Consider the following 25,887-nt stretch of genomic DNA (forward strand, 5'->3'; position numbering starts at 1 on the left):
CAGAGTTCCTATTAAATTCAGAAATAATTTCCTTACCTTTAATAGTTTTTTGGTTCCAAAAAATAGTTGTTCCTCCAGAGGCTCCCTCTAAACTAGATCCTATAACTCCATTATTTTTAAATATTCTAATCCTTTCCACTTTATCCTTACACATCTTAGTTTCCTGAACAAGGACCACATCCATTTTATGATCTCTTATAATATTACGTAACACATCCTTCTTATGAGGGGCATTCAAATATTATAGGAAATTATCTTCATACTTTAACCAGGGATAGGGCTGACTTGATGGAACTCTGTGTTCCAACAACATGGTTCTTCCAACTTTCCTGTTCCCTCTGATGTTTTAGAGAAGGTCTCCCCTGCTTTTTGTTTTGGCTTCCAACATCTGCCTTTTTCTTGTTCTTGCTTCTAGTTGGGATACCTCCATTGGGTCCCTCCTAATTCAATTTTCCCTCTTTCGTACCAAGAATCCTAAGATTTCCTTCCTTCCAGGACTTCCATTTCCGCACTATGTGATGGAGTTTTGCATTGACATGACTTTGGGCTTCCATTGGTTAATAGCAATAGAGGCTCAAGATCAGAAATGTTAAAATCCTGCGCTTCATTGAAGTCTTCCTCACTTGCTTTTGTATGAGATGATGCAGACACATCGTCATTGGGACTTTCCTCTACTTTCTCCTGACTAACTGGCCCTACCTCCTGGTCCTCTGAATCATTTTTATTATTTACCTCTATTCTTTGCTCATCTTCTTTAGTACTTTCTATTTGATTATTAGAACAGACACAAGCAGGTTTTTCATTATTACTGTTCTCATCCTTCTTCACCTCCTTTTCTGTCTCAATCACTTCCTTATCTGGATCACACTCTACTGATGGGTCTCCATTATTCTCTTTTGTTTGCCATTTCTGCTTCACACTGCTATCATTCTTGTTGTTCTTACCCTTCTTAAGCGGACAAGATTTTGCCCAATGGCCCAATTTTTTGCAATGAAAGCAAGCAAACAGGAGCGACTCATATTCAATCGCTTGGGTCCATTTCCCTAATTTAGATATAATCTCAATATATTGGGGCATGTCCATCATTTGATTAACATTTACATAGATGTGAGCAAAAAATAACCTTGATTTAGTTGCAGTCATTGGGTCGATCGAGAGAAGTTCTCAAAAAGAACTCGCTATCCCCTTAAAGACTTCCTCATTCCAGAATTCTAGCGGAAGGCCCGGGAGGCACGTCCACACAGGCGTCGACATAAAAAATGACTCATCAAGAGAAAGGTTTGGAGCCCATTTCTGTAGAGCCAAAGTTGACTTGCCGAACATCCATGGACCTTCGCATAGAGCCTTATTCATATCTTCTTCAGAGTTAAAACAAAAGGAAAAAAAAACCCTAGGCAACGCCGCCACATCCACTTGACCCTTGAGAACCCATTTCCTCCTTATAAAATTCCTAACAACATCAATGTTATGCCTAAAACCAGAGAATTGTCTGACTAATGTCACAGCTAAACCAGAGACAGTAAGATCTACCAGCTTATCCAGAACAGAAATAGCAACAACCCCTGTAACTAGATCGGAAATATTTTTAACTTTCGGTAGCCTTGTTTTTACTAGTGGCTTCACTCCAAAAAGCGAAAACCATTTTTTTTCCTTACCTCTATCGTGTGGGTCCCCAGTTTTGGAATCTTTTTCTTTCACCAATTTGACTATCTCCTTGTCCTCTTATGTACCTTGTGATGCCTGGAAGCCTATTTGATTGCCAGTTCCACCCCCAAAAAGACTGCCTGATGAGGAGGTATAGAGGAAGGTTAGTCTTCTTTGAGTTTGGTGGGCTTTTGTTCTCAATGTTCTTCCCAAATCAATCCCTAGGCACAAATGGGATTCTTCTAAACCTTTCTCCTATCTCCTCCTCTCTATTCAACACTGCTTGCACCCTATTGTATTGGACATCACTCCTCCTTACCTTCCATACTAAGGCATTCAAGTCTGAAATGAGGTCCTCTTGAGTGTCACCAAAAATGAACAAGTTTGGTTGTCCAACTGGCTGAATCTCCTCTCTTCCCGGAATGGGCAACTGTTGGAGAACCATGGTTTACCTAATCTTGTTTGCACCTTTAAGGATTTCAATCATATTAATGTGTTGACTGAGCATCTAAACAGGTCTGCAAAGTATGATGACTGTCCTTTACCCTTCAATAGTGAAAATATCCAAATTGGATGCAAAGAACGTTGGTTTACTCAAGGCAACTTCTAGGTTCAAGTGGTCATTTTGATCAAATGACTTAATTCAATGCTGTGGAGCTTGTAGTAGGGTGTCTCAAGTCTTAACTGATCAATTTTGATGATTTGAAACAATCATTTACTTCTCCTTCCTTACCGATTTCATGAAATTGTCAAATTTGCTCCAAAAAGGCTACTAGAATTAGCCCTAGTTTTTAGTGAAATTTGTTCACCCTGCTCAATCTGCTAAACTTCATGGAAAACCCTTGGATATGTGGTCATTTTATGATGAAAGCTCAAGGATTTTTGCTATGGCAAGTACTGTATGAACTGTTTTAGTGCTGTCCCACAAAATAGGCACTTTTCAAGGGTTTTTGAAAGTTTTAGTGAGGGTTTGCAATTTACCAGTTTTCTTCATGATACTAGGCCAACTTAAATGCTTCAATCCTTGCTTTAACATATGCCAAACACCTCCAAAGATTCAAAACTTATTTTCTAATATTGTCATTATATCAAACAAGTGCCACATTGCTGCCCTTACACAGAAAAATAGTCTAAAGGACTGGGACAACAACTTTTCAAAGTTCTACATGCATTTCCAACATTGGTTAAGCAAAAACAATGAAGATTTAACAAATATAGAAGCAAAAATGCCTTGTTAGAAGTTGTAACACCCTGCAATACAAATTAGGAAAGGTTTTCTTAGGACTGTTTGCTCATACACCCGCCTTCACTGTTTTTATTTTTTTTACAGTCTTAAAACTGTGACAACTTTCTTTCTATGTTTTGACCTGCTTCTTCAATCTGTTCATGGCCTGCAAACATGTGTTAATGGCAAGATATAATAATGCCTATAACCTCTCCAAAGAGCTTGTAAGTTTGAACACTCAAAAGGATGCCACAAAGTATGACAATATTATATGACTGTGACAAAGAGTACACTGTTCTTGGATCCTTATTTAGGTCCTTTACAATCAAATTGTGTAACTTGTCAACTTAACATTGGAACCACTTGCAAATACATTTCCATGATGCATAGAAAAGGGATCCATCATTCCACACTATCCATTTGGGAGGTTGGCAATGAGGTTTTATCCATGAAACAATGATACACTATTTTTACAATCTGATTACACCTTTGCTTCTTGTAACCAACCAAGTCATGAGAGAGACAAGGATGGTAAAGCACAATGCTGTCTCTTGCCAACTTGTTTCTTCTTTAACATTTCAAGGTACAGTGCTATGAACAGCAAAGTACCATTTAAACAAATTTGAGAATACCCAAGTCAAGTTGCTCACTTCACACACTTGCCATGGGCTTACAAACACTTGTACATTGCTAGAAAAGGAAAATGGATGTATGGTACAGTATGTACAGATCCAACAAATTCCCTCAAATCCATGGATGAAGAGACTTTGAAGAAATTAGTTGGACCATGAATGATCTTCCATTGGAACCACAAAACAATGTCTTTCTCAAGAGCACTTCAAACAAAACTTGTTCCAAACCCCAAGAAAAGATCAGAGATCACTACTAAAACATCAAGAGAGATCACATCAATGAAAAATAGGAGTAGTACGGACTCATGGAGCCATGGTACAGACTGTACTCTCAAAAGTGCAGAAAATTAGTTAAAAACTCACAAAAATGAGAGCAAAATAAGTATTTCTCTTAATTTTCCAAAATGAACAACCCATACAATGATTGGAACATGGTTTATATACATGTTCCAACTTTTTTAAGCCCTTGTATGGACAGGTACAGGCTGGAACTAACCAAAACCACCAAAAACCACTTTTTTGACAACTTTTGACAACTTTTTGACAACTTTTGTTGCTCAAAAATTGCATTTTGACTTCCGGTGACTTGGCACTCAAACCAATGAATCAAAATCATTTAGAAACACTAAATAAACATGCTCCAATGCCTTTCAAGGCTTTACAACATCAAAAAATTCAAAAATGCTCATTTGGACCCGAAATTGACAATTTTTGGCCCACTGAGCAAAAACCAAAAATCTTGGAAACTCTTAAACAAAATGAGTTCCAAACCTCATTACACCACAAAACAAACCTATTAAACCTACTAGAAGCATAAAATAAACACACGTGCTTAATTTGCAACAAAATGCTATACCTGCTGTGATTTGAGCATTCAGGTGCTCAGGTGCTCCTGCACCATACTCCCCTAAGGACAAAGAAGTCATGTGACTCCTTTGGGCAGTAAAGAAAGAGGAATTATAGCTTTGAGAAAGTCACTTTCAGGTATCCAAGTGGCTTCAGAAACTGGTTTATCCTTCCACTTGATAAGATGCTCCATGTAGGTATGGTGTCTTGTCTTCTTGATGATTCTTGAATCTAGTACCTGCTGAGGAATGGGAGTAGAAGAAGAGGGGAGAGAAAGATCAGAAAGGGAATGAGAAATATCTAAAACTCTTTATGAATCTGTTGGTAGCTCCCCTTTGAATGGCACCAAATCTGCAACATTAAAAATAGGAGACATAGAAACTTCATTAGGCAAATCAACTTTGTAAGCATTATGGCCATATTTAGCCAAGATTTTGCATGGTCCTACTCTTCTCATTTGCAACTTAGTAGGCACTCCTTTTTGTATTGTGACTTGTTGAGATGGACCATCACATAATCACCTACTGAAAATTGAACATCTCTTTTTGAAGCATCAACTCTCTCCTTAACTTTTTGAGTAGTTTCCTATAAAGACTTATGTACCTGCTCATGAATTTCTTTCATAGACTGTGCCATATCTTCTGCTGTACCACTCACTTGCTGCAAATTAGTTACATCATTTAACTCAAAAACACCTCTAGGATGCATTCCATAAACAATCTGAAATGGGCTCTTACCAGTGGATCTGTTTACACTGTCATTGTATGCAAACTCTGCCTGATGGATGAGTTGATCCCAACTTTGCCCATATTCTTTGGTAAGACATCTGAGTAGGTTACCCAGTGTTCTGTTCACCACTTCTGTTTGGCCATCTGTCTGTGGATGGTAAGCTGAGCCAAAAGACAAGTTAGTACCCAATTTCTTCCATAAAGTTTTCCAAAAATGACCCAAAAACTTAGCATCTCTATTAGATACAATGTTGGATGGCAAACCATGAATTCTTACAACTTCCTTAAAGAAAAGAAAAGCAATGTGACTAGCATCATTAGTAGTTTTGCAAGGTATGAAATGTGCCATTTTACTGAATCTGTCAACAACCACAAAAATACTATCACATCCTGTTTTTGTTTTGGGCAAACCTACCACAAAATCCATACTGATGCAATCCCAAGGCCTAGAAGGTATGGGAAGAGGCTGATACAAACCAACATTAGAGCTAGTACCCTTGGCTTTCTGACATACCATGCATTTCTCAACATATTTCCTCACATCTGCCTGCATCTTAGGCCAAAAATAGTGCCTCTGAACTAATTCCAAAGTCTTATTAAGACCAAAGTGACCACTCAAGCAACCATTGTGCTTTTCTTGTATCAGATTCTCCCTCATTGAACCTTTTGGCACACACAGTTGTCCACCCCTGAATAACAATCCATTCTGCAAAGTATAGTTAGCATATTCACTATGAAAAGTATTCTGAAAATCTTGACAAACTTTGCAAATATCAGCAAAATCATAATCATGTGGATATAAATCCTTAAAACATTCTATACCAATACTTCTAATCTGAATTTCTTGAAGAGTAAGTAACCTTCTACTCAATGCATCAGCTACTTTATTGCACTGTCCTTTCTTATGCTTTAAGGTAAAGGTATATGCTTGCAAAGACTCTACCCATTTAACATGTTTGTGACTAAGCTTATCCTGTGAATTGAGAAAACTAAGTGCCTGGTTGTCAGTGTAAACCACAAATTCTTTAGGAAGCAGATAATGCCTCCATTTCCTAAGTGCCTGAACCAAAGCATACATTTCAAGATCATATGAAGAATATTTCTTCTTAGCATCATTAAGCTTCTCACTGAAAAATGCAACAGGTCTATTACCCTGACTCAAAACAGCACCAATAGCAATATTACTTGCATCACACTCTAAGGTAAACAATTTATCAAAACTAGGTAGAATCAACACTGGTTGGGTAGCAACTCTGACTTTCAGCAATTCAAATCCCTTGTTGGCTGCTTCTGTCCACTAAAATTTCACTTTCACACCACCCTTAATGGTTTCCAACATAGGTGCACATATTTCACTGAAACCTCTAATAAATTTCCTATAAAATTGAGCAAGTCCATTAAAACTCCTGACATCACTAGCATTCTTAGGGGTTGGCCAATTAACTATGGCTTCTACCTTATCTGGATCCATCTTCAAATCACCCCCTGACACAACAAAACCCAAATAGACCAGCTCTTGCTTAAGGAAATCACATTTTTCTAGGTTGATAGTAAGTTGTTCATCATTCAATCTTTGTAAGACAATCTGCAAATGTTGGAGGTGTTCTTCCTTGGTTTGACTGAAAATTAAGATGTCATCAAGGTACACAACTACAAACCTACCTATGAAGTCATGTAACACCTCATTCATCAATCTCATAAATGTACTGGGTGCATTCGTTAACCCAAATGGCATGACTAGCCATTCATACAACCCCTCATTTGTCTTGAAAGCTGTTTTCCATTCATCCCCCTCTTTGATGCGGATTTGATGATAGCCACTCTTTAGGTCTATCTTACTGAAATATTTGGCTGCCCCTAAACAATCCATAAGATCTTCTATCCTAGGGATGGGGAATCTATACCTGATTGTGATCCTGTTTATTGCTCTTGAATTTGTACAAAGTCTCCAAGCCCCACCTTTCTTAGGTGCTAACACTGTGGGTACTGCACATGGACTAATACTCTTTCTAATCATTCCTTGGTCTAATAGCTATTGGATTTGTCTTGCCACTTCCTGATTTTGTTCAGGTGTCATTTTGTAAGCAGCTTTGTTTGGTAAGGATGCACCTGGGATGAAGTCTATCTAGTGGCTAATGGCTCTCTGAGGAGGTAGAGAGGTTGGTTGACCATCATTAACAATTGACTTAAACTGATCTAGAAGTTGCTGCACCTCATTTGGGATTTCTATCTTCCTTTCTTTCTTTTCATCAATTGGTTTTGTTACCAATGCAAAACCTATGCCATCACCTTCTTTTAGGGTATGGATGAACTCTTTTTCACCAACTAACAAAGTGTTGGGAACTTGTGGTTTGCTGCCCTCACTTCCTTCATTAATGGACTAAATTTTATAGTTGATACCATTCTTGAAAAATGAGTATGAGTTCTTTTCTCCATCATATTGTGCTTTCCTATCAAATTGCCAAGGTCTTCCTAAAAGCAAATGACAAGCATCCATAGGTAGTATATCACACAAAATCTTATCTTGGTACTCACCTATGTTAAACTCTACCCATGTTTGTTCACTCACCAATACATGCTACCCTTTTTCCAACCATGTGACCTTGTAGGGCTCATTATGTTGTATTCTAGGTAGATGAAGTTTTGTAGCAGCTTCTTCTGATATGATGTTATCAGTTGATCCTGAGTCAATGATAACTTTGCACACCTTTCCTTGGATCTTACATTTGATCCTGAAAAGAGCTTTCCTTTGAGACATATCTTTCTGAGATGGCTCTTTCATGAGGATCCTCCTGATCATGAGGTTTTCCCCTTCTTCTGATGGTAGACACCTTTGATTTGGTGTGGTTTCCTCTTGCACAAAATGGACTCTCTTATCACCTCCTTGAGATGAGCTTGGCTTTTCTGGGCATCTATATGCCGGATGGCCTAGTTTCTGACAGTTGTAACACTTCATTGTGGATAAGTATGAACCTCTTCCAGGTCCATTAGATCTACCACTTCCTAGGTTGCCTGATCCCCTACCCCTATAGTTGGGTCTGCTCTGAGAATCCCCGCTTTGCTCAATAAGCTTAGACTCTCCCTGGGACCTATGATCTGTGTAACTTCCCCCAAAACTACCTCTATGACTGCCTCTGTTTCCTCTACCTCTGCCTCTACCATTATGTTCTTGTTTCTTCTTGTTTCTCTCTTCTACCTTCAATGCTAATTGATAACACTTATGTAATGTGTTGGGACACCATAGGCTTAACTCTTCCTGAATATTCCATCTTAACCCATTGAGATACCTAGCTACTCTGACATTTTCTTCTTCTTGTACCTTAGATCTAAGGCTTAGTTTTTGGAATTCTTCAGTGTAACTACTAACAACTAGGTCCTTCTGTCTCAAGTTTTGTCTCTTCCTATGTAACTGGATTTCATAATCTTCAGGCATGTAGGTGTCTTTGATCTTAGTTACCATTGTCTTCCAGGTGGTTATGGGTTTCTTTCCCTCTTTCACCCTTTCCTCTTGGATGAATTTCCACCAGGTCAAGGCTGCCCCTCTCATTCTGGATTTGGCTACCTTCACTTTCTGTGCTTCAGTAATGCCATCACATTCAAAGTGTTTCTCTAGACCCTCTATCCACTCCATTAGTGCTTATGGTTCCATCTTACCACTAAAAAGGGACACTCCATCTAGGGCCTTTCCAGTCAAAGCTTTCAAAGCTTGTAAAAAGGTTTCTTGTTCTTTATCCAAGATTGGATCTGGTTCTGGGACTTCTTCCTCTAAGGTTTCCTTCTTATCTTCAGCACTTTCTACTCTCTCACTGACTTCTTCGGTCTTGAATTCTACTTGGTTCAACTTTCTTTCAAGTTGTTGTAATCTTTCCCTAAGGAGCCTATTTTCTTCACCCTGATCCTCCATCCTCTTTGCTAACTCTGCATTGGTCACCATGTTGTTGGTGTTGTCTCCCACTGACTCACTACCAAACATATGCTAATCTCTCAACCCAAATTTGAATTGGCTTTGATACCACTATGATGAGGAGGTATAGAGGAAGGTTAGTCTTCTTTGAGTTTGGTGGGCTTTTGTTCTCAATGTTCTTCCCAAATCAATCCCTAGGCACAAATGGGATTCTTCTAAACCTTTCTCCTATCTCCTCCTCTCTATTCAACACTGCTTGCACCCTATTGTATTGGACATCACTCCTCCTTACCTTCCATGCTAAGGCATTCAAGTCTGAAATGAGGTCCTCTTGAGTGTCACCAAAAATGAACAAGTTTGGTTGTCCAACTGGCTGAATCTCCTCTCTTCCCGGAATGGGCAACTTTTGGAGAACCATGGTTTACCTAATCTTGTTTGCACCTTTAAGGATTTAAATCATATTAATATGTTGACTGAGCATCTAAATAGGTCTGCAAAGTATGATGACTGTCCTTTACCCTTCAATAGTGAAAATATCCAAATTGGATGCAAAGAACGTTGGTTTACTCAAGGCAACTTCTAGGTTCAAGTGGTCATTTTGATCAAATGAATTAATGCAATGATGTGGAGCTTGTAGTAGGGTGTCTCAGGTCTTAACTGATCAGTTTTGATGATTTGAAACAATCATTTACTTCTCCTTCCTTACCAATTTCATGAAATTGTCAAATTTGCTCCAAAAAGGCTACTAGAATTAGCCCTAGTTTTTAGTGAAATTTGTTCACCCTGCTCAATCTGCTAAACTTCATGGAAAACCCTTGGAGATGTGGTCATTTGATGATGAAATCTCAAGGATTTTTGCTACGGCAAGTACTGTACGAACTATTTTAGTGATGTCCCACAAAATAGGCACTTTTCAAGGGTTTTTGAAAGTTTTTTAGTGAGGGTTTGCAATTTACCAGTTTTCTTCATGATACTAGGCCAACTTAAATGCTTCAATCCTTGCTTTAACATATGCCAAACACCTCCAAAGATTCAAAACTTATTTTCTAATATTGTCATTATATCAAACAAGTGCCACACTGCTGTCCTTACACAGAAAAACAGTCTAAAGGACTGGGACATCAACTTTTCAAAGTTCTACATGCATTTCCAACATTGGTTAAGCAAATACAATGAATATTTAACAAATATAGAAGCAACAATGCCTTGTTAGAAGTTGTAACACCCTGCAATACAAATTAGGAAAGGTTTTCTTAGGACTGTTTGCTCATACACCCGCCTTCACTGTTTTTATTTTTTTTATAGTCTTAAAACTGTGACAACTTTCTTTCTCTGTTTTGACCTGCTTCTTCAATCTATTCATGGCCTGCAAACATGTGTTAATGGCAAGATATAATTGTAGCATCCTAAAATTGTGACACTTGCAATTTCGACTGCATTTCGGTCTTCACGATGGCGACGCAACACGCAACCTGAATGGAGACCCCAAAACTTGCTCACGACACTGAAAATTGCATTTTTCAAGCACCCTGGCCTGAACCTCCTTGCACCCTGATGTCCCGGGAGGTGGGACCAGAGTGCCCAGCGCCCTGGTCCCTGGGTCCTATTTTGGGCCCGGTTTCCTAAGTGATATCGGGTCTTTTTGATTGCAATTTGGAAATACACTTCCCTGGTCGGCCTAAGGTCGGGAAAATCAGTCTATCAGCCCTAAATGACAAGTATATAAACTACATTTTTCTCTCTCATTTGATATGAGGAGGATATGTGTACAAAGCGTGGAAATTATACTCAAGCATTCAAGCATTCAAGCAATTGATCATTCCAAGTCTCCATTCAAGGCTAAGTGTTGCATTCAAGACAAGGATTCAACCATTGAAGAGGAGATCACATACTACATGCTACAACATACAACATACAACATCTAAACCTTCGCACATAAGGATACAAACATCCTTAGAACAAGGTATTAGTACTTGTTTTATAGTCATTTACATTTACAGCTCTTGCTCATTTCTTGGTTAATTCCAAAACCGGGGTTTGACCTAAAGGCAAACCCCTAATCCCTAACCCCCCAATCGTCTTCGCTTTTCTGTGTGTAGGTTGCAGGTACGCGGCTGAAATTGAAGATCTGGAATCCTTGTGCAGAGACGAATAGATCCCCCTTCGTTTCGCGGATTTTTCGGAGGACCGTGGCGCCGGGCGCCATCGTCCCGACAACTTTTGCTCAAATTTGCAGGACAACGCCGTATCGACATTTTACTGCTAATTCCAGGTCCACAGCTTCATCCTATAACCCGAACTCAGTTTATAAGCGAATCTTGATGACTTTCTATGCATCCTTAGCTTAATTTCCTTAATCAACATTCTTTACAAAAGAGGGTAGCCTTGCTTTCCTAACCCTTGAAATTCATTTAGCATCCAATCTTACATCGTGTGGGATTGAATCTTATGAGTTTCAACCCCTCTTTTGAATGTAAAGTCTTCCCCCTAAGTGAAAACCCATCGAATCCTAGCGAACCTCCCTTCTCTCTCCTCGGAGTTAGAAGAGGGGAGACCAACTAGGGTTCGACCACGATTTTCCGCTTTACATTTTGGTGAACCCGACGTGAACATCCTTTCTGATTTTTCATGCTTAGATCTGAAAAAATTGATTACATTTCCATGTTTGATCTTTTGCAAAGTTTTAGAGGTGATTGCATTAAAACCCTAAAATTTCTTTAGTAATTAAACTTGCGAAATGTCTAAATGTTAATGCTTGTTTCAGATCTGTCCTTCTATTACAAATTATCAATTCATATTTGTGCTTTAATTCTGAAAATTAAGTGGTTAAAAGTCAAAACCCTAATTTTTGAAACCCTCTTGATTCAACCTTTGTCCGACAATTTGACCGATCAAAACATCTCCAAATCAGCTGTAACTTTGGATTCCGCAATAAAATCACAATATCTTTCATCCCTGAAAATTTGGAAAAAAGTTGCGAGGACCGTGTTGCACTCCGAGCGCCATCGTCCCCGACATTTTTTCCAAAATTTCGGGAGCGAGATCTTGCTGTATTTTCCTGCTAAAATCCAGAATTTTGGCTGATTTTGTCAATTATAACACTTTCAAAATTACAGTCAAAGTTGGTCTTGTGATTGCTTGGTCTAAGGCTCCTAATCATTCAAAAATTATCGAAACTGAAATTTTGTGTCAAAATTGTGTTCTTACTGTCTTAGATCTGAAAATTGTATTTGCATTCATTCGAAATTTCAGTGCTTTATTCAAGTATTTGCATTTTGTGACTTTTGAAATTAAGTGCCTAATTACAACAACTTTGATTTCCGCTTTCAAAATTGAATTTTGCGTGAAATTGAGTCAATTTTCAAATTTCAAAATTTGCATTGCTCTTGACATTCCCTCTAAAATCATAAAATTCAAAATTTCAGTTTCCCTCTCTTTTTCAAAATTCAAATTTTGCATTTTTCGACAATCTTGATAGGGTTCAATTTTGAATTTGCAACTTTAATTTGGCCTATCTACAGATCGTAAAATCCCTCAATTTTTTCAGATTAGCTCTAAAATCATCATACCTTTCATCCCTGCAAATTTCGAAAAAAGTTGCAAGGACCGTGTTGCACTCCGAGCGCCACGGTCCTGAACATTTTTTCTGAAATTTCGGGAGACTGTTGTGATTGCATTTAACAACTTAAATCTGGAAGATTGGCTGGTTTTACTGAAAATTGCTACCTCTAAAATCAAAATCTTCTCTCTCTCTAGAGTGCTTGAGTTTTACAACAATAAGCCCTACTTACACTATTCCCGTTAGACGAAGCCGTAGAATTAAGTCTTTCCGAGGTTTAACTACTGAGGAGATGGAACCTAATTTGAGTAGTCTTTTTAACGAGGACATGGGTAATTCCTCTAATCCTCCTAATGATGAAGAAGCTCCCCATGAAGTTTCTGTTGAACAACTTTCCAAATTGGATAACCAATTTGACGATTTTCACCAATGGATGTCTCATGAGTATCCCGATAGTCAAGCTCTTCCTTTAATTGAGGGTCTAAAACGTATGCTTCAAAGTGATAAGAATGGAATTGATGTTTTACGTGGTATCGCACACATTGTGGATTCGAATGTGATGCCTATGAAGAGTTGTGCTGAATCTTTAGGTTATACACAACGTCCTACACAAGTCAATCATTCTATTCCTTTGACCACTTCTATTGCTAGTTTACCTACCTTTACATCAAACATCATGGCTACCTCTATACAAGACATTCCTCCTGTGATTACCAGTCATGGGGGCAATCCTCCTTCTTCAATTAACCCTATTCCTTCATTTAATCCGACTTCTTCATTCATTCCTTCAATAAGTGTTCCTATTACATCTTCACAAATGAACATGACACAAGGGGGCAATTCATTTAATCATTCCATTCCTCCTTGTAGTGTTCCTCCTATCCAATCATCCCCTATGGTTGACTATCATAGGGTCCCACCACCTTACTCTTTACCATCTTTCAATAACATCACACCTCCATCTCAATCTAACACACCTAATATGAACTCTTCGACTGAAGCTACCATTAACAATCTTGCACAAACTGTCTCTTCTTTACAGCAACAAATTGCCTCTATGAATCAATCTAAGTTTAGTGTGCCCACATTTGATGTTGCGAGCCCACTTTCTCTTGACATTGTTCGAGCTATCCCTCCTAAACATGTTGAAATCCCGCATTTGGAACTTTATAATGGTAAAGGAGATCCTCTAACACATGTTAAGACTTTTCAAACAATATGTACTGATTTTGCTTATGACCAAAGATTGCTTGCAAAACTATTCACCAGAACATTAAGAGACAAAGCCCTACAATGGTATTGCTCGTTGCCTTCTTATTCTATTACTTCTTTCGAACAACTTGCAAATGCTTTCATTCAACAATTTCAAAACAATATAAGTCCTAAAGTTACTTTGATTGATTTAATGCATTGTAAACAAGGTGTTAAAGAAAAAGTGACTGATTTCATTGGTAGATATAAGCATTTGTATGCTCAAATTTCTTTTCCAGTGCCTGATAATGATATTCAAAGAATCTTTATTTCTAATTTGCAAAAAGATATTCGAGACAAACTTCTGTTTTCTGAGTTTACTTCTTTCCACCAGTTGTGCGCCACTCTTCACAATTATCAACTGACTGTGAGTCAAATGGAACAATCACATCCTATGGCTCCGAGTGATAAGGGTGATAGCAGTCAACAACCATTTGGGAACTTTAAACCGAACAGAGATTCCATCAAATTCAATGAAAACATCATCAACAACAATGTGAATGCAGCATCAGGTGTGCCTCCTATTTCTAAATTTTTCAAGAAAGAAAGAAAGTATACTCCTTTGAATGAATCATTGCATGATATTATGAATAAGTTATTGGGACAAAATGTGCTTACCCTTCCTCCTATAAGACAAATTGATCCTGCAAAGATTACTTCACCTTATTTTGATCACAAAGCTTTTTGTCACTTTCATCGTCAGCCTGGGCATGATACTGAAAAATGTTTTTCTCTAAAGGGTAAAATTCAAGATTTGATTGATAATAATACTATTTCTGTTTCTGGAGTGAATGATAAAGGCAACACATCTGTAGCTCCTCCTAACCAAAATCTTCAGATTTTTACTGATCCATTACCTTCTCATACTTCTCATACTTCTAATGTGATTGAGGCTAATGATTCCTCTTTCTCATCTGATGGTCTTGTGTCTATGACTCCGAATGTGATTAACTTTGTAGAGCAGCAAGAAAACCCTAAAGAACCTTCCATCACATTTGATTCTAGCGAAACCATTAGGGCACCTGATGGTCCTTTATACATAGTTGCAAAAGTCAAGAATATGCCTTGCCGTGGAGTGCTTATTGATCCTTCGTGCATGGTTAATGTTATTACTGAAGAATTTCTTTTTACTTTGCAATTGAATCAAGTGATCTATGACAAAACAGATGTGATTGTGAAATTATTTGATGCATTTTCTTCTCCTGCAATTGGTTCTATTACATTACCCATTGAGGTCCATAATAAATCCCTTGATGTGAACTTTGCTATTATTCCTTCATCCGAACAATTTCGTGTGAAGCTTGGCTATCCTTGGCTATCTTCCATGAAAGCTATAGCTTCTCCTATACATAAATGCTTGAAATTTCCCCATAATGGTGAAGTTGTTACAGTCAATCATAGTCTCTTTAAACCAGCTGAAAGAACCTCTAGCGTTCCTATTGATTATTTTTGGCCTAAACAATTCCAATCCCTTCCTCCGCGAAGTGATCATCTTTTCAAATCTTATCAAAAGTGGAAAACGGATATGATCCTATCTCTAAGCGAACCTAGAACACCTAAACTTGACATTTCTATCGTTCTTGAGAAGGAAGTTCTTCCTTTGAAAGATAAAACTAATGTCTTTCCTCAAGAAGATTCCCAACCCATCCCCATGGATGTGACTATGTCTATGCCTAATAAACCTTCTAAAAGTAGACCTATACCTCCTCGTCATGATAGACTTGGTCTCCTTCCTAAACCAAAAATTCCTCCTTTATATGGAGCAGTTCCTCCTCCTTCCTTTTATAGAGAGAAGAGACCTTCTTCTTCTCCTATTATCCAGCCTAAGAGACCACAACCTAAACACCCAAGTGATAAGGATGAGAACATTCCTCCTCCTCAATCTTCTCCACTTCCTACTAAGACTAGATGAAATCGTTCTGCACGCGAACGTCGACGAAAGCGTCATCTTAGGGCTCAAGCAGCCGCTTCTCCAACTTTACAATCTCCAAAGACACCTTCAACAAGCATTATTCCATTTTCTCCTCAGCCGGAAATTGAGCCTAAATCTCCTAAACATAAGATGCATGATGGTCTTGATCCTGTGCGAGTTAAAAATCCTATTTTTATAAATCTTGATGATGCTATGGATGAAAATGTTATTCATGATGAAAATGTTACTCCTCTTGCTTCTGATAGTGAATATGAACTTGTTGATATTGATATCCATTTATCTAACGAATTTTCTAAAGCACTTATCCTAGCTCCTAGACAAGAACAACGTGGCTTGGAACATGAACATAGCCCTTGTTTGGATCTTGTGATAGCTCCATCTGCTGTGTTGGATGTTCCTCCTCTAGCATGTTCCCTGCCTTCCCGAAACATTGATCAGCAAGATCAGGGGGTAGATGACATGCTAGACTAGTTACATTAGCATAGCAGGTTCTCTCCTCCTCTCTTTTGTTACTTCTTCTATATGTTATTCTCATTCTTCTATTTGTTGTCCTTAGTGTTGTCTACTTGAGGACGATGCAAAGCATTGAGATCTCTTTTGGTCTCTCTCATGTTGACTCAAAAGACACATGTGTTCCCTTCTTTTAGGTGACCTTCCTTGATTAGGGAATGAAGAACAATTATGCATACATACATATGATATATATACATGAATTATCATACAACATACTGACCCCGAGGAAAGCGAAGTCACCTCGTGTTTTGTGTTTGTGTCTATTATCCTTGGGTTTATCTCACACTTGGGGGCTAAATCTTTGTGATAACGTGCTCCTTTCCCTTCTCATTTCTTATGTGTATCACTACGTTAAAACAATCACCCCCGTTGAGGCATGTGCGATCGCTTTAACGTAGGGGGGCATACACCCTGACTATCCTTTCAAGATACTTGAAAATTTCTTGGCGAATTTAGCTTTGCCTTGAAAATTTTTGGTATTTCTTTTACATGACTCATAGTGAGGGAACCTTACTACTGACAGTCATGGTTCTCCCTCGTGATCTTCCCTTTTACTTTGTCAATCAAAGTCGTAAGATCCTTAGTCCACTGGGGGCTTGGTGTGTCTTGCCTCCTTGACGTGGTGAAAGTCTTTCAATGTTGTTTCCTTGTACTTTACCGGAAGTATGAGCATACATACTCCCGCTAAAGTGGGGGCTAAATGTAGCGTCCTAAAATTGCGACACTTGCAATTTCGACTGCATTTTGGTCTTCACGATGGCGACGCAACACGCAACCTGAATGGAGACCCCAAAACTTGCTCACGACACTGAAAATTGCATTTTTCAAGCACCCTGGCCTGAACCTCCTTGCACCCTGATGTCCCGGGAGGTGGGACCAGAGCGCCCAGCACCCTGGTCCCTGGGTCCTATTTTGGGCCCGGTTTCCTAAGTGATATCAGGTCTTTTTGATTGCAATTTGGAAATATACTTCCCTGGTCGGCCTAAGGTCGGGAAAATCAGTCTATCAGCCCTAAATGACAAGTATATAAACTACATTTTTCTCTCTCATTTGATATGAGGAGGATATGTGTACAAAGCGTGGAAATTATACTCAAGCATTCAAGCATTCAAGCATTCAAGCAACTGATCATTCCAAGTCTCCATTCAAGGCTAAGTGTTGCATTCAAGATAAGGATTCAACCATTGAAGAGGAGATCACATACTACATGCTACAACATACAACATACAACATCTAAACCTTCGCACATAAGGATACAAACATCCTTAGAACAAGGTATTAGTACTTGTTTTACAGTCATTTACATTTACAGCTCTTGCTCATTTCTTGGTTAATTCCAAAACCGGGGTTTGACCTAAAGGCAAACCCCTAATCCCTAACCCCCCAATCGTCTTCGCTTTTCTGTGTGTAGGTTGCAGGTACGCGGCTGAAATTGAAGATCTGGAATCCTTGTGCAGAGACGAACAGATCCCCCTTCGTTTCGTGGATTTTTCAGAGGACCGTGGCGCCGGGCGCCATCGTCCTGACAACTTTTGCTCAAATTTGCAGGACAGCGCCGTATCGACATTTTACTGCTAATTCCAGGTCCGCAGCTTCATCCTATAACCCGAACTCAGTTTATAAGCGAATCTTGATGACTTTCTATGCATCCTTAGCTTAATTTCCTTAATCAACATTCTTTACAAAAGAGGGTAGCCTTGCTTTCCTAACCCTTGAAATTCATTTAGCATCCAATCTTACATCGTGTGGGATTGAATCTTATGAGTTTCAACCCCTCTTTTGAATGTAAAGTCTTCCCCCTAAGTGAAAACCCATCGAATCCTAGCGAACCTCCCTTCTCTCTCCTCAAAGTTAGAAGAGGGGAGACCAACTAGGGTTCGACCGTGATTTTCCGCTTTACAATAATAATGCCTATAACCTCTCCAAAGAGCTTGTAAGTTTGAACACTCAAAAGGATGCCACAAAGTATGACAATATTATATGACTGTGACAAAGAGTACACTGTTCTTGGATCCTTATTTAGGTCCTTTACAATCAAATTGTGTAACTTGTCAACTTAACATTGGAACCACTTGCAAATACATTTCCATGATGCATAGAAAAGGGATCCATCATTCCACACTATCCATTTGGGAGGTTGGCAATAAGGTTTTATCCATGAAACAGTGATACACTGTTTTTACAATCTGATTACACCTTTGCTTCTTGTAACCAACCAAGTCATGAGAGAGACAAGGATGGTAAAGCACAATACTGTCTCTTGCCAACTTGTTTCTTCTTTAACATTTCAAGGTACAGTGCTATGAACAACAAAGTACCATTTAAACAAATTTGAGAATACCCAAGTCAAGTTGCTCACTTCACACACTTGCCATGGGCTTACAAACACTTGTACATTGCTAGAAAAGGAAAATGGATGTATGGTACAGTATGTACAGATCCAACAATTTCCCTCAAAGCCATGGATGAAGAGACTTTGAAGAAATTAGTTGGACCATGAATGATCTTCCATTGGAACCACAAAACAATGCCTTTCTCAAGAGCACTTCAAACAAAACTTGTTCCAAACCCCAAGAAAAGATCAAAGATCACTACTAAAACATCAAGAGAGATCACAACAATGAAAAATAGGAGTATTACGAACTCATGGAGCCATGGTACGGACTGTACTCTCAAAAGTGCAGAAAATTAGTTAAAAACTCACAAAAATGAGAGCAAAATAAGTATTTCTCTTAATTTTCCAAAATGAACAACCCATACAATGATTGGAACATGGCTTATATACATGTGCCAACTTGTTGAAGCCCTTTTATGGATAGGTACAGGCTGGAACTAACCAAAACCACCAAAAACCACTTTTTTGACAACTTTTGACAACTTTTTGACAACTTTTGTTGCTCAAAAATTGCATTTTGACTTCCGGTGACTTGGCACTCAAACCAATGAATCAAAATCATTTAGAAACACTAAATAAACATGCTCCAATGTCTTTCAAGGCTTTACAACATCAAAAAATTCAAAAATGCTCATTTGGACCCGAAATTGACAATTTTTGGCCCACTGAGCAAAAACCAAAAATCTTGGAAACTCTTAAACAAAATGAGTTCCAAACCTCATTACACCACAAAAAAAACCTATTAAACCTACTAGAAGCATAAAATAAACACACATTCTTAATTTGCAACAAAATGCTATACCTGTTGTGATTTGAGCATTCAGGTGCTCAGGTGCTCCTGCACCATTGCCTTCCCCAGGGAATCCGCCATTCCCAGATTTGAAATTTGGGATTCCCGCTCGCCACTCTCCTTGCCGCTCCGCACCCATCAGCTTCATACCCATCATTCCCACATATGTTGTATGTTAGTGTAATGATAATGTTATGATAATGCAACTTATGAGTAATGAATAACTGCACCTTAATGCAATTAAAAGGATAGTGAATGCTTTCTAATTAATCCTAAATAAATTTTGTTGTAAAATGTAATGAATGAGTATAAGAATATACTAGATGGATAAATGAATGCACTTAACTAATGGATAGATAAACAAATGTATGCAACTACAAAAATCTAAACAAGTGTATGGTAAATAAGTTTAAATGACAATAAATGATGAGTTGTGAATAATATTAAATGAATGCATAGTAATGGCTCATAATGGCGGTAAATGCAAAGGATGACAAATTTATCATACAAATGAATCTAAATGTTGTGATTGTGCAATGATGAAATGATAATGAACTTTAGGTATGTAAATGCAACTAAATGATATTAAATACACTTGAATGAATATCGAAGAATGAGGGTAATAAAACCTATATGCAAGTACATAATAATGAACTATATGTATTTAAATGCAACTAATTGTAATGAAATGATGATGTGTTCATGATAGATGAATGCAATGTTGTTTAGACTTTGCATGATGCACTGATGATGTATCAAATAATTCTGTCATGATTGTATCCAAGACCAAGTCATTTTTCAAATAACTTCTCATATTAATCTTGTTCACACTTGCATACAAAACCATGCATATGAATAGTGAATGATTAAATGGATGGGTGATATGCAATGGAATGCAATATAAGCAGATGAGATGGAATGATGATCCATAGTGCTTTATTTTCATCATTGAGCATGGTAGTATCAATCTTGGACGAGGCATTGGGAACCAAGGATGGAGCATTGTACCTGCAAACAAACAACATAAATAAAGAATAAAGAATATGGACCCTCCATAATGGTTCATGCTCATGTGGTCGAGGTATACGTTGTAGTCAGCAAGCCGTAGTGATCCATGACTGTATTTTGCATCAGATCACGTAGCTTAGTGAACTTCCCACGTAGACACCATTAGTACATGCCCCAAAACTTCATTGGAATAAATCGCAGAAGATACACAAACAAAAATGATACTTAGGAACCATCCCGGCCACTCTAATCACTTGTGGATATCCCGGAGTAGCGTAGGAACCTAATATAAATGAATAAATAACCTACAAATATATCAAGTATTTTATAGCTTTAAACAAAATTTTCTTGTCAAAGAAAATGTGATCTTGTCTTCATTTTGGTAAGGAAGGATGCATCCTTGTTAAGACAGTTGTGCGTGTCGATGTTAATTGTTTGGTTGATGTAATAAGTGGTGATTGTTGGAGTATTTCACTGTGTTTGTTTGGTATCTGCTTGGATGCGTATGTACAATGTGTTGCCATGTTTTTGATTGGTTTTTTTATGTTTTATCATGTTTTTGGATTTTGTCAGTGTTTTTTGGATGTTTTTGGTATTTTGTGAGACAGTTTTTCGAATGTTTTTGGTATTTTATGAGACAGTTTTGAATGAAGAACTCAATGACTCACAAGTAATGAAAAATCCACTTCCATCAATAGGTTAAGGGAATTGCCCCCTAGTTTAGACATGACTAGGAAAAAGCGGGACGCAAGATGCATGAAGTACTATCCTTGATTGCAGATCAATAACAAGCCATGGTTTTGACTGATGGATGCGTGGATGCAATGAATGTGATCGCAACAAGTCTAAAAGACACTGGAGAAATAGCCTTTACGAGTGGTGCCTGTTTGCCAGGTTTTCACCATCGCACTTACCCAAGGTGCCACCATAGTGATTGTTCACCATTTGGATGCATGATTTTTCTTTACTATTTTCTTCAGGACATTTATCTGAATGTTTTTGGTGTTTTTTTGGTGTGTATGGCAACCTGATGCTCTGTACAGCTTATATATAAAACCATTTGAGGTGCATGCTATTGATCGGGTCTGCTAGCGGTTCTCCTTTTGAAGTAGCCAACTGATATGTCCCAAACCTAAATACAACAGTGATAACATATGGACCCAGCCAGTTTGATTCAAACTTTCCCTAATGTTCTTTGTTTGGTTGTTTACGAGGATTCTCTTGAAGAACAATATCACCTACCTCAAATGTGTGAGGTCTAACTCGATGATTATAGCTTTTGCTCATGCGTTGCTGGTAGGATTTGAGGTGATTGTATGCAGCTTGTCGTTTCTCATCAAGTAGCTCTAAGTCTTGAAGACGTGAGACTCGGTATGCTTCGTCATCTATGAGATTATGCAAGGAAACCCATAGAGATGGTATCTCAACCTCAATAGGAAGGATGGCTTCTATGCCATAAACTAGTGAGTAGGGAGTTGCGCCTGTAGGGGTTCGAATGCTAGTTCGATACACCCATAGTGCTGGATTCAATTGAACGTGCCAATCATGACCGACATCATTGACTGTCTTCTTGAGGATTCTCAATATGTTTTTGTTCAATGCTTCAACTTGACCATTTCCTTGTGGGTAATAGGGAGTGGAAAAGCGACGTTGGATGTGAAATTTCTCACAGAGTTCACGGACATCCTAATTTTTGAAAGGAAGACCATTATCTGTGATGATGGACATGCGTACACCATACCGACAAATGATGTAATTAAGGATGAATTAGGCAATTTGCTTTTCGGTGACTTAGGTAAGTGGAACAACTTCGATCCACTTTGTGAAGTATTCGGTAGCGGTAATAATGAATTTATGGTTGTTGGATGAAGACGGATGGATCTTACCCACAAGGTCAAGTCCCCATTGACAAAAGGGCCATGGTGTTGTGATTAGTTGCATTTCCTGTGCTGGTGCATGTATCAGGTCTCTATGAATTTGGTATTTCTTGCATTTTCTGACAAAATAATAGGATTCTTTTCCATGGACGGCCAATAGTATCTAGCATGTATGATCTTCTTTGCTAGGGATGGGTTGCTTGCGTGAGTTACACAAATTCCTTCATGTACCTCTTCCAAGGCCTTTGTTATCTCATCCTATTCCAGACATCGAAGGAGAGTACCATCAAGACTGCATCGATATAGGGTTTCAACAATAATGGTATATCGACCGGTTTGGCAAATGAAGGTTTTACATTGGTTATTCGATTGGTTAGGAGGAAGTGTGTGATAGTGGAGGTAGGTGTAGAACTCACCATACCATGGGGATTCAGAACCGACAAAGTGACATATCATCTCAGATTTGGGGATATCATAAGCAGGAATCCAAAGCTGTTCTACCAAGAACTCGTAGCGTGTTGAATTTTGTGGAAGATCGAGGAGAGATGTGATAGTAGTCATAGTGTCAACAGCTCGATTCTGATCTTAGGGTATCTGCTCAAATGTGATAGTAGTAAATGATGCCTTTAAACTGTCCACCATTTGTTTCTATGGTATGAGTTTGTCATCCTTGGTCTGATATTCATCTGTTACTTGTCGGATGACCAGTTGGGAGTCACCATATATTTGTAGCTCTTTTAACTTCCATTGGATGGCTAGTCAGAGTCCTATGATCAAGGCCTTATACTCAGCTATGTTGTTCGTCCATGGAAATGTGAGCCTGTAAGACTTCAGGATGTTGTCATCTTGAGGTGTGATAAACAAAATGCTTGCCTCCGAGCCATGTCCCCACGTTAAAAAGAGATGCCAGATGTATGTGGTGAGGAGTTTCAGGAGGCCCCACGTTGAATTCTTTTGTCTCTTCAATAAGGATTGTTGATCGTTCCTGCTGTGTACTATAAGGGAGAATGTCCAACCTTTCATCCTCAAGCACCTTAGAGAGGTTTTCACCGTTGGATACGCTCTTTCTTTTTACTTTTGTAGGATCAAACAGTGCCACAGTGTGGTTTTGATTGGAAGATCCATGTTTTATTGTTATATTTTTGCAGCTGAAAGATTTGGCATCCGCCCCAAAGTATGTTGTGCTATTAAGTTCAATGGCGAATCCAGCTTTGTGATCCCCGCTTGGTATGTTATCCCTTAGTTCCAAAAAGTCAATGATTGCCTCATTTTTTCGGAAGTGGTCAAGGCATGGGGGATTAGATTGGTTCCATTCGATGAGTTTGAGATGGATAATGGGCATTACCTCATCGATCAAGTTAAGTTCATAAGAGGTGTCAGTGAGGGTTAAGACGTTATGGTGAAGGTCGTTGATGGTACTCTCCCTGTCATAATCAGGCATAGGATGTGACATAGGGTCTGTGGAAGATGTTTCCAATTCAGGAATCCAAGAGGTCTTTATCTGTGCTTCTCCATAAATAGGGATGTCTTTGCAAGGTGGAGGTAGTGATGCGTCTTCCTCATCTGAAGTATTAAGCTGGATGGAATCAAATTCCCACTCATGTGAGTCGGTCTCTGAGTCACTTTCCAGTATCCGATTACTATACCATACTGGGATGTCCTTTGAGTTAAACACTGCAGGTGTGATCAGTTGATGTACCCTTGTAGATGAAATGATCGGTGTTGTAGGAAGGATTATGGGGATCAGTGAATCCGATACAGGTAGTATCGGCGTTGTTGAATCTGCTGCTTCCACTAGAATTGTTAGTGTTGTCAATACTGCTAGGGGTTCTGATACTGCTAATGGTGTTGTTGATGCAGTTGTTGTTGTTGATGGAGTTGTTGGTTTGATTGGTGAGATGATTGGTGTTGTGGATGTTATTGCTGGGATGTTCAATCGTATTGGAGTAATTGGTGTGGTTCTTGGTGTTGGTGATATAATCAAAGGTGACCTCTTTATGTTTGTAGTAGGCTGATATAGAGGTTTGTTGGGTTTCCCTTTGAATCTGAGCTTAGGAAGGATCGATTTTTGAAAGCCTAAGCAAGTGTTATCTTTGGGCTTTAATTCTGGCTGCAGCGGCTCATGTCGTCCTTGCTTGCAAGCTCCCAAAAAACTCTAACCATCATAACCCATTCTTTGCATAATGAGAAGGCCTTTTCCATAGTGATTTATGGGAAGCTTAGCTTGTGGGATGTCTGTGGTGATTGGGTTTTTATAGATCCATTTTGCTAAGTCTTCATCTCTGGTTTCTTCTTCTTGACTCTTTCCAAGGATGAAAGGCATCAAAGTGCATGCTGGCTTGACCAGTGGTGTTTGAAGTAACCTTTGAGGTTTACCATGAGTTCTAGGAGAAGTGGGTAGTTTCCCAACACAAAAGAGTTGGCTGAGATTGTACTCCCCAGGACCTTCCTCTGTCATTTTCATCTTGAGCTTCTCTTGCTTGGGTATAGGTGGTGTTTGAATTGGAAAGAGAGGTTGGACTAACGTATGAGGTGGATGAGGTGGCTTCTCTGTTGTTAGGAACGATAATCTTTGGTTGATGGTTGATATTGTTACAATATGCAAATGAATTTGCATCACACAGGATTGTAATTTCTACACCATTATGGGGAAACTTGATACACCGGTGGTAGGTGGATGGAACGGCTTGCATAGCATGTATCCAAAGTCTTCCTAACAATAAATTATATGGTAGAGGAAGGTCCAAAACTTGACATATGATGTGCTTCACTACTGGGCCCACTCAGATTGGTAACACAACTGCTCCTTTAGATGAACACTCTGCATCATCATAAGCTTTTATGGTTATCTTTTTGAGGGGATCCACTGATTCAACTGCATACCCCAATGCGGTGACCAATTATAGTGTACAAATATTTAGGCCTGCTCCATTATCGATCAAGACTCGCTTGATCCTATGTTGGTTGATAAATCCTTCAATATGGAGTGAGGCGTTATGAGGTTGCTGGAAGGATGTATTGTCACTTTCAGAGACATGGTGATGACCTTAGATTTCCAACCATAGCTTGGAATTGATCTGTATTTAGATTCATAGGGATTGACGCCTCTTGGAGAGCTTGATCCAAGATTGTTTGATGAGATGGGGATAGGCGCAAAAGCTCTAAGATGGAGATAAGTGTGGGCGTCTTATCTAACTATTCCACAAGGTTATACTACTTTGGGATGGAAGGTGTGCCTCGTGGAGCTACTTTGATGCTGATTTTGCTGCACCACGTAACAACATTGCAAGTAGAGTTTGGATTTTTGATGGTAATGGTTGCAATTTGTTCATTGGCATCATATAGGTGGTTTATAGTGTAATTATAAGCAACTCGCGTATAATCAGTGGTATCTATATTTCGCCTTGAAGTGGAAGGACCCCTTTGATCTTGTGATGGAAGTGGATTTTTAAACATAAGATGATCATTGTTTGTAGTTTTGGGGTCGTGGCCTTCAATTTCAATCTCACCTTGATTAATGAGATCCTGAATAATATCTTTCAATCTGTGACAATTGCTTGTTTTATGCCCTTTCCCTTGATG

The 25,887-nt window shown here is 38.7% G+C and overlaps 1 protein-coding gene across 1 annotated transcript; it reads right to left on the reverse strand.

Annotated features, from left to right (window-relative positions):
• Positions 1-474: 474 nt before the first annotated feature.
• LOC131048780 (uncharacterized) lies at positions 475-1,143 on the reverse strand. Its single transcript, XM_057982852.1, has one exon. The coding sequence runs from the start codon at positions 1,141-1,143 to the stop codon at positions 475-477; it is 669 nt and encodes a 222-aa protein (XP_057838835.1).
• Between the last annotated feature and the right edge of the window lie 24,744 nt (positions 1,144-25,887).

This window comes from Cryptomeria japonica, chromosome 8 (genome assembly GCF_030272615.1).
Source record: "Cryptomeria japonica chromosome 8, Sugi_1.0, whole genome shotgun sequence".
Classification (NCBI taxonomy): Eukaryota; Viridiplantae; Streptophyta; class Pinopsida; order Cupressales; family Cupressaceae; genus Cryptomeria; species Cryptomeria japonica.

Bases quoted from the DNA above. Each gene is read 5' to 3' on its own strand.
- LOC131048780 (XM_057982852.1), bottom strand. From the start codon at position 1,143: ATGACTGCAACTAAATCAAGGTTATTTTTTGCTCACATCTATGTAAAT.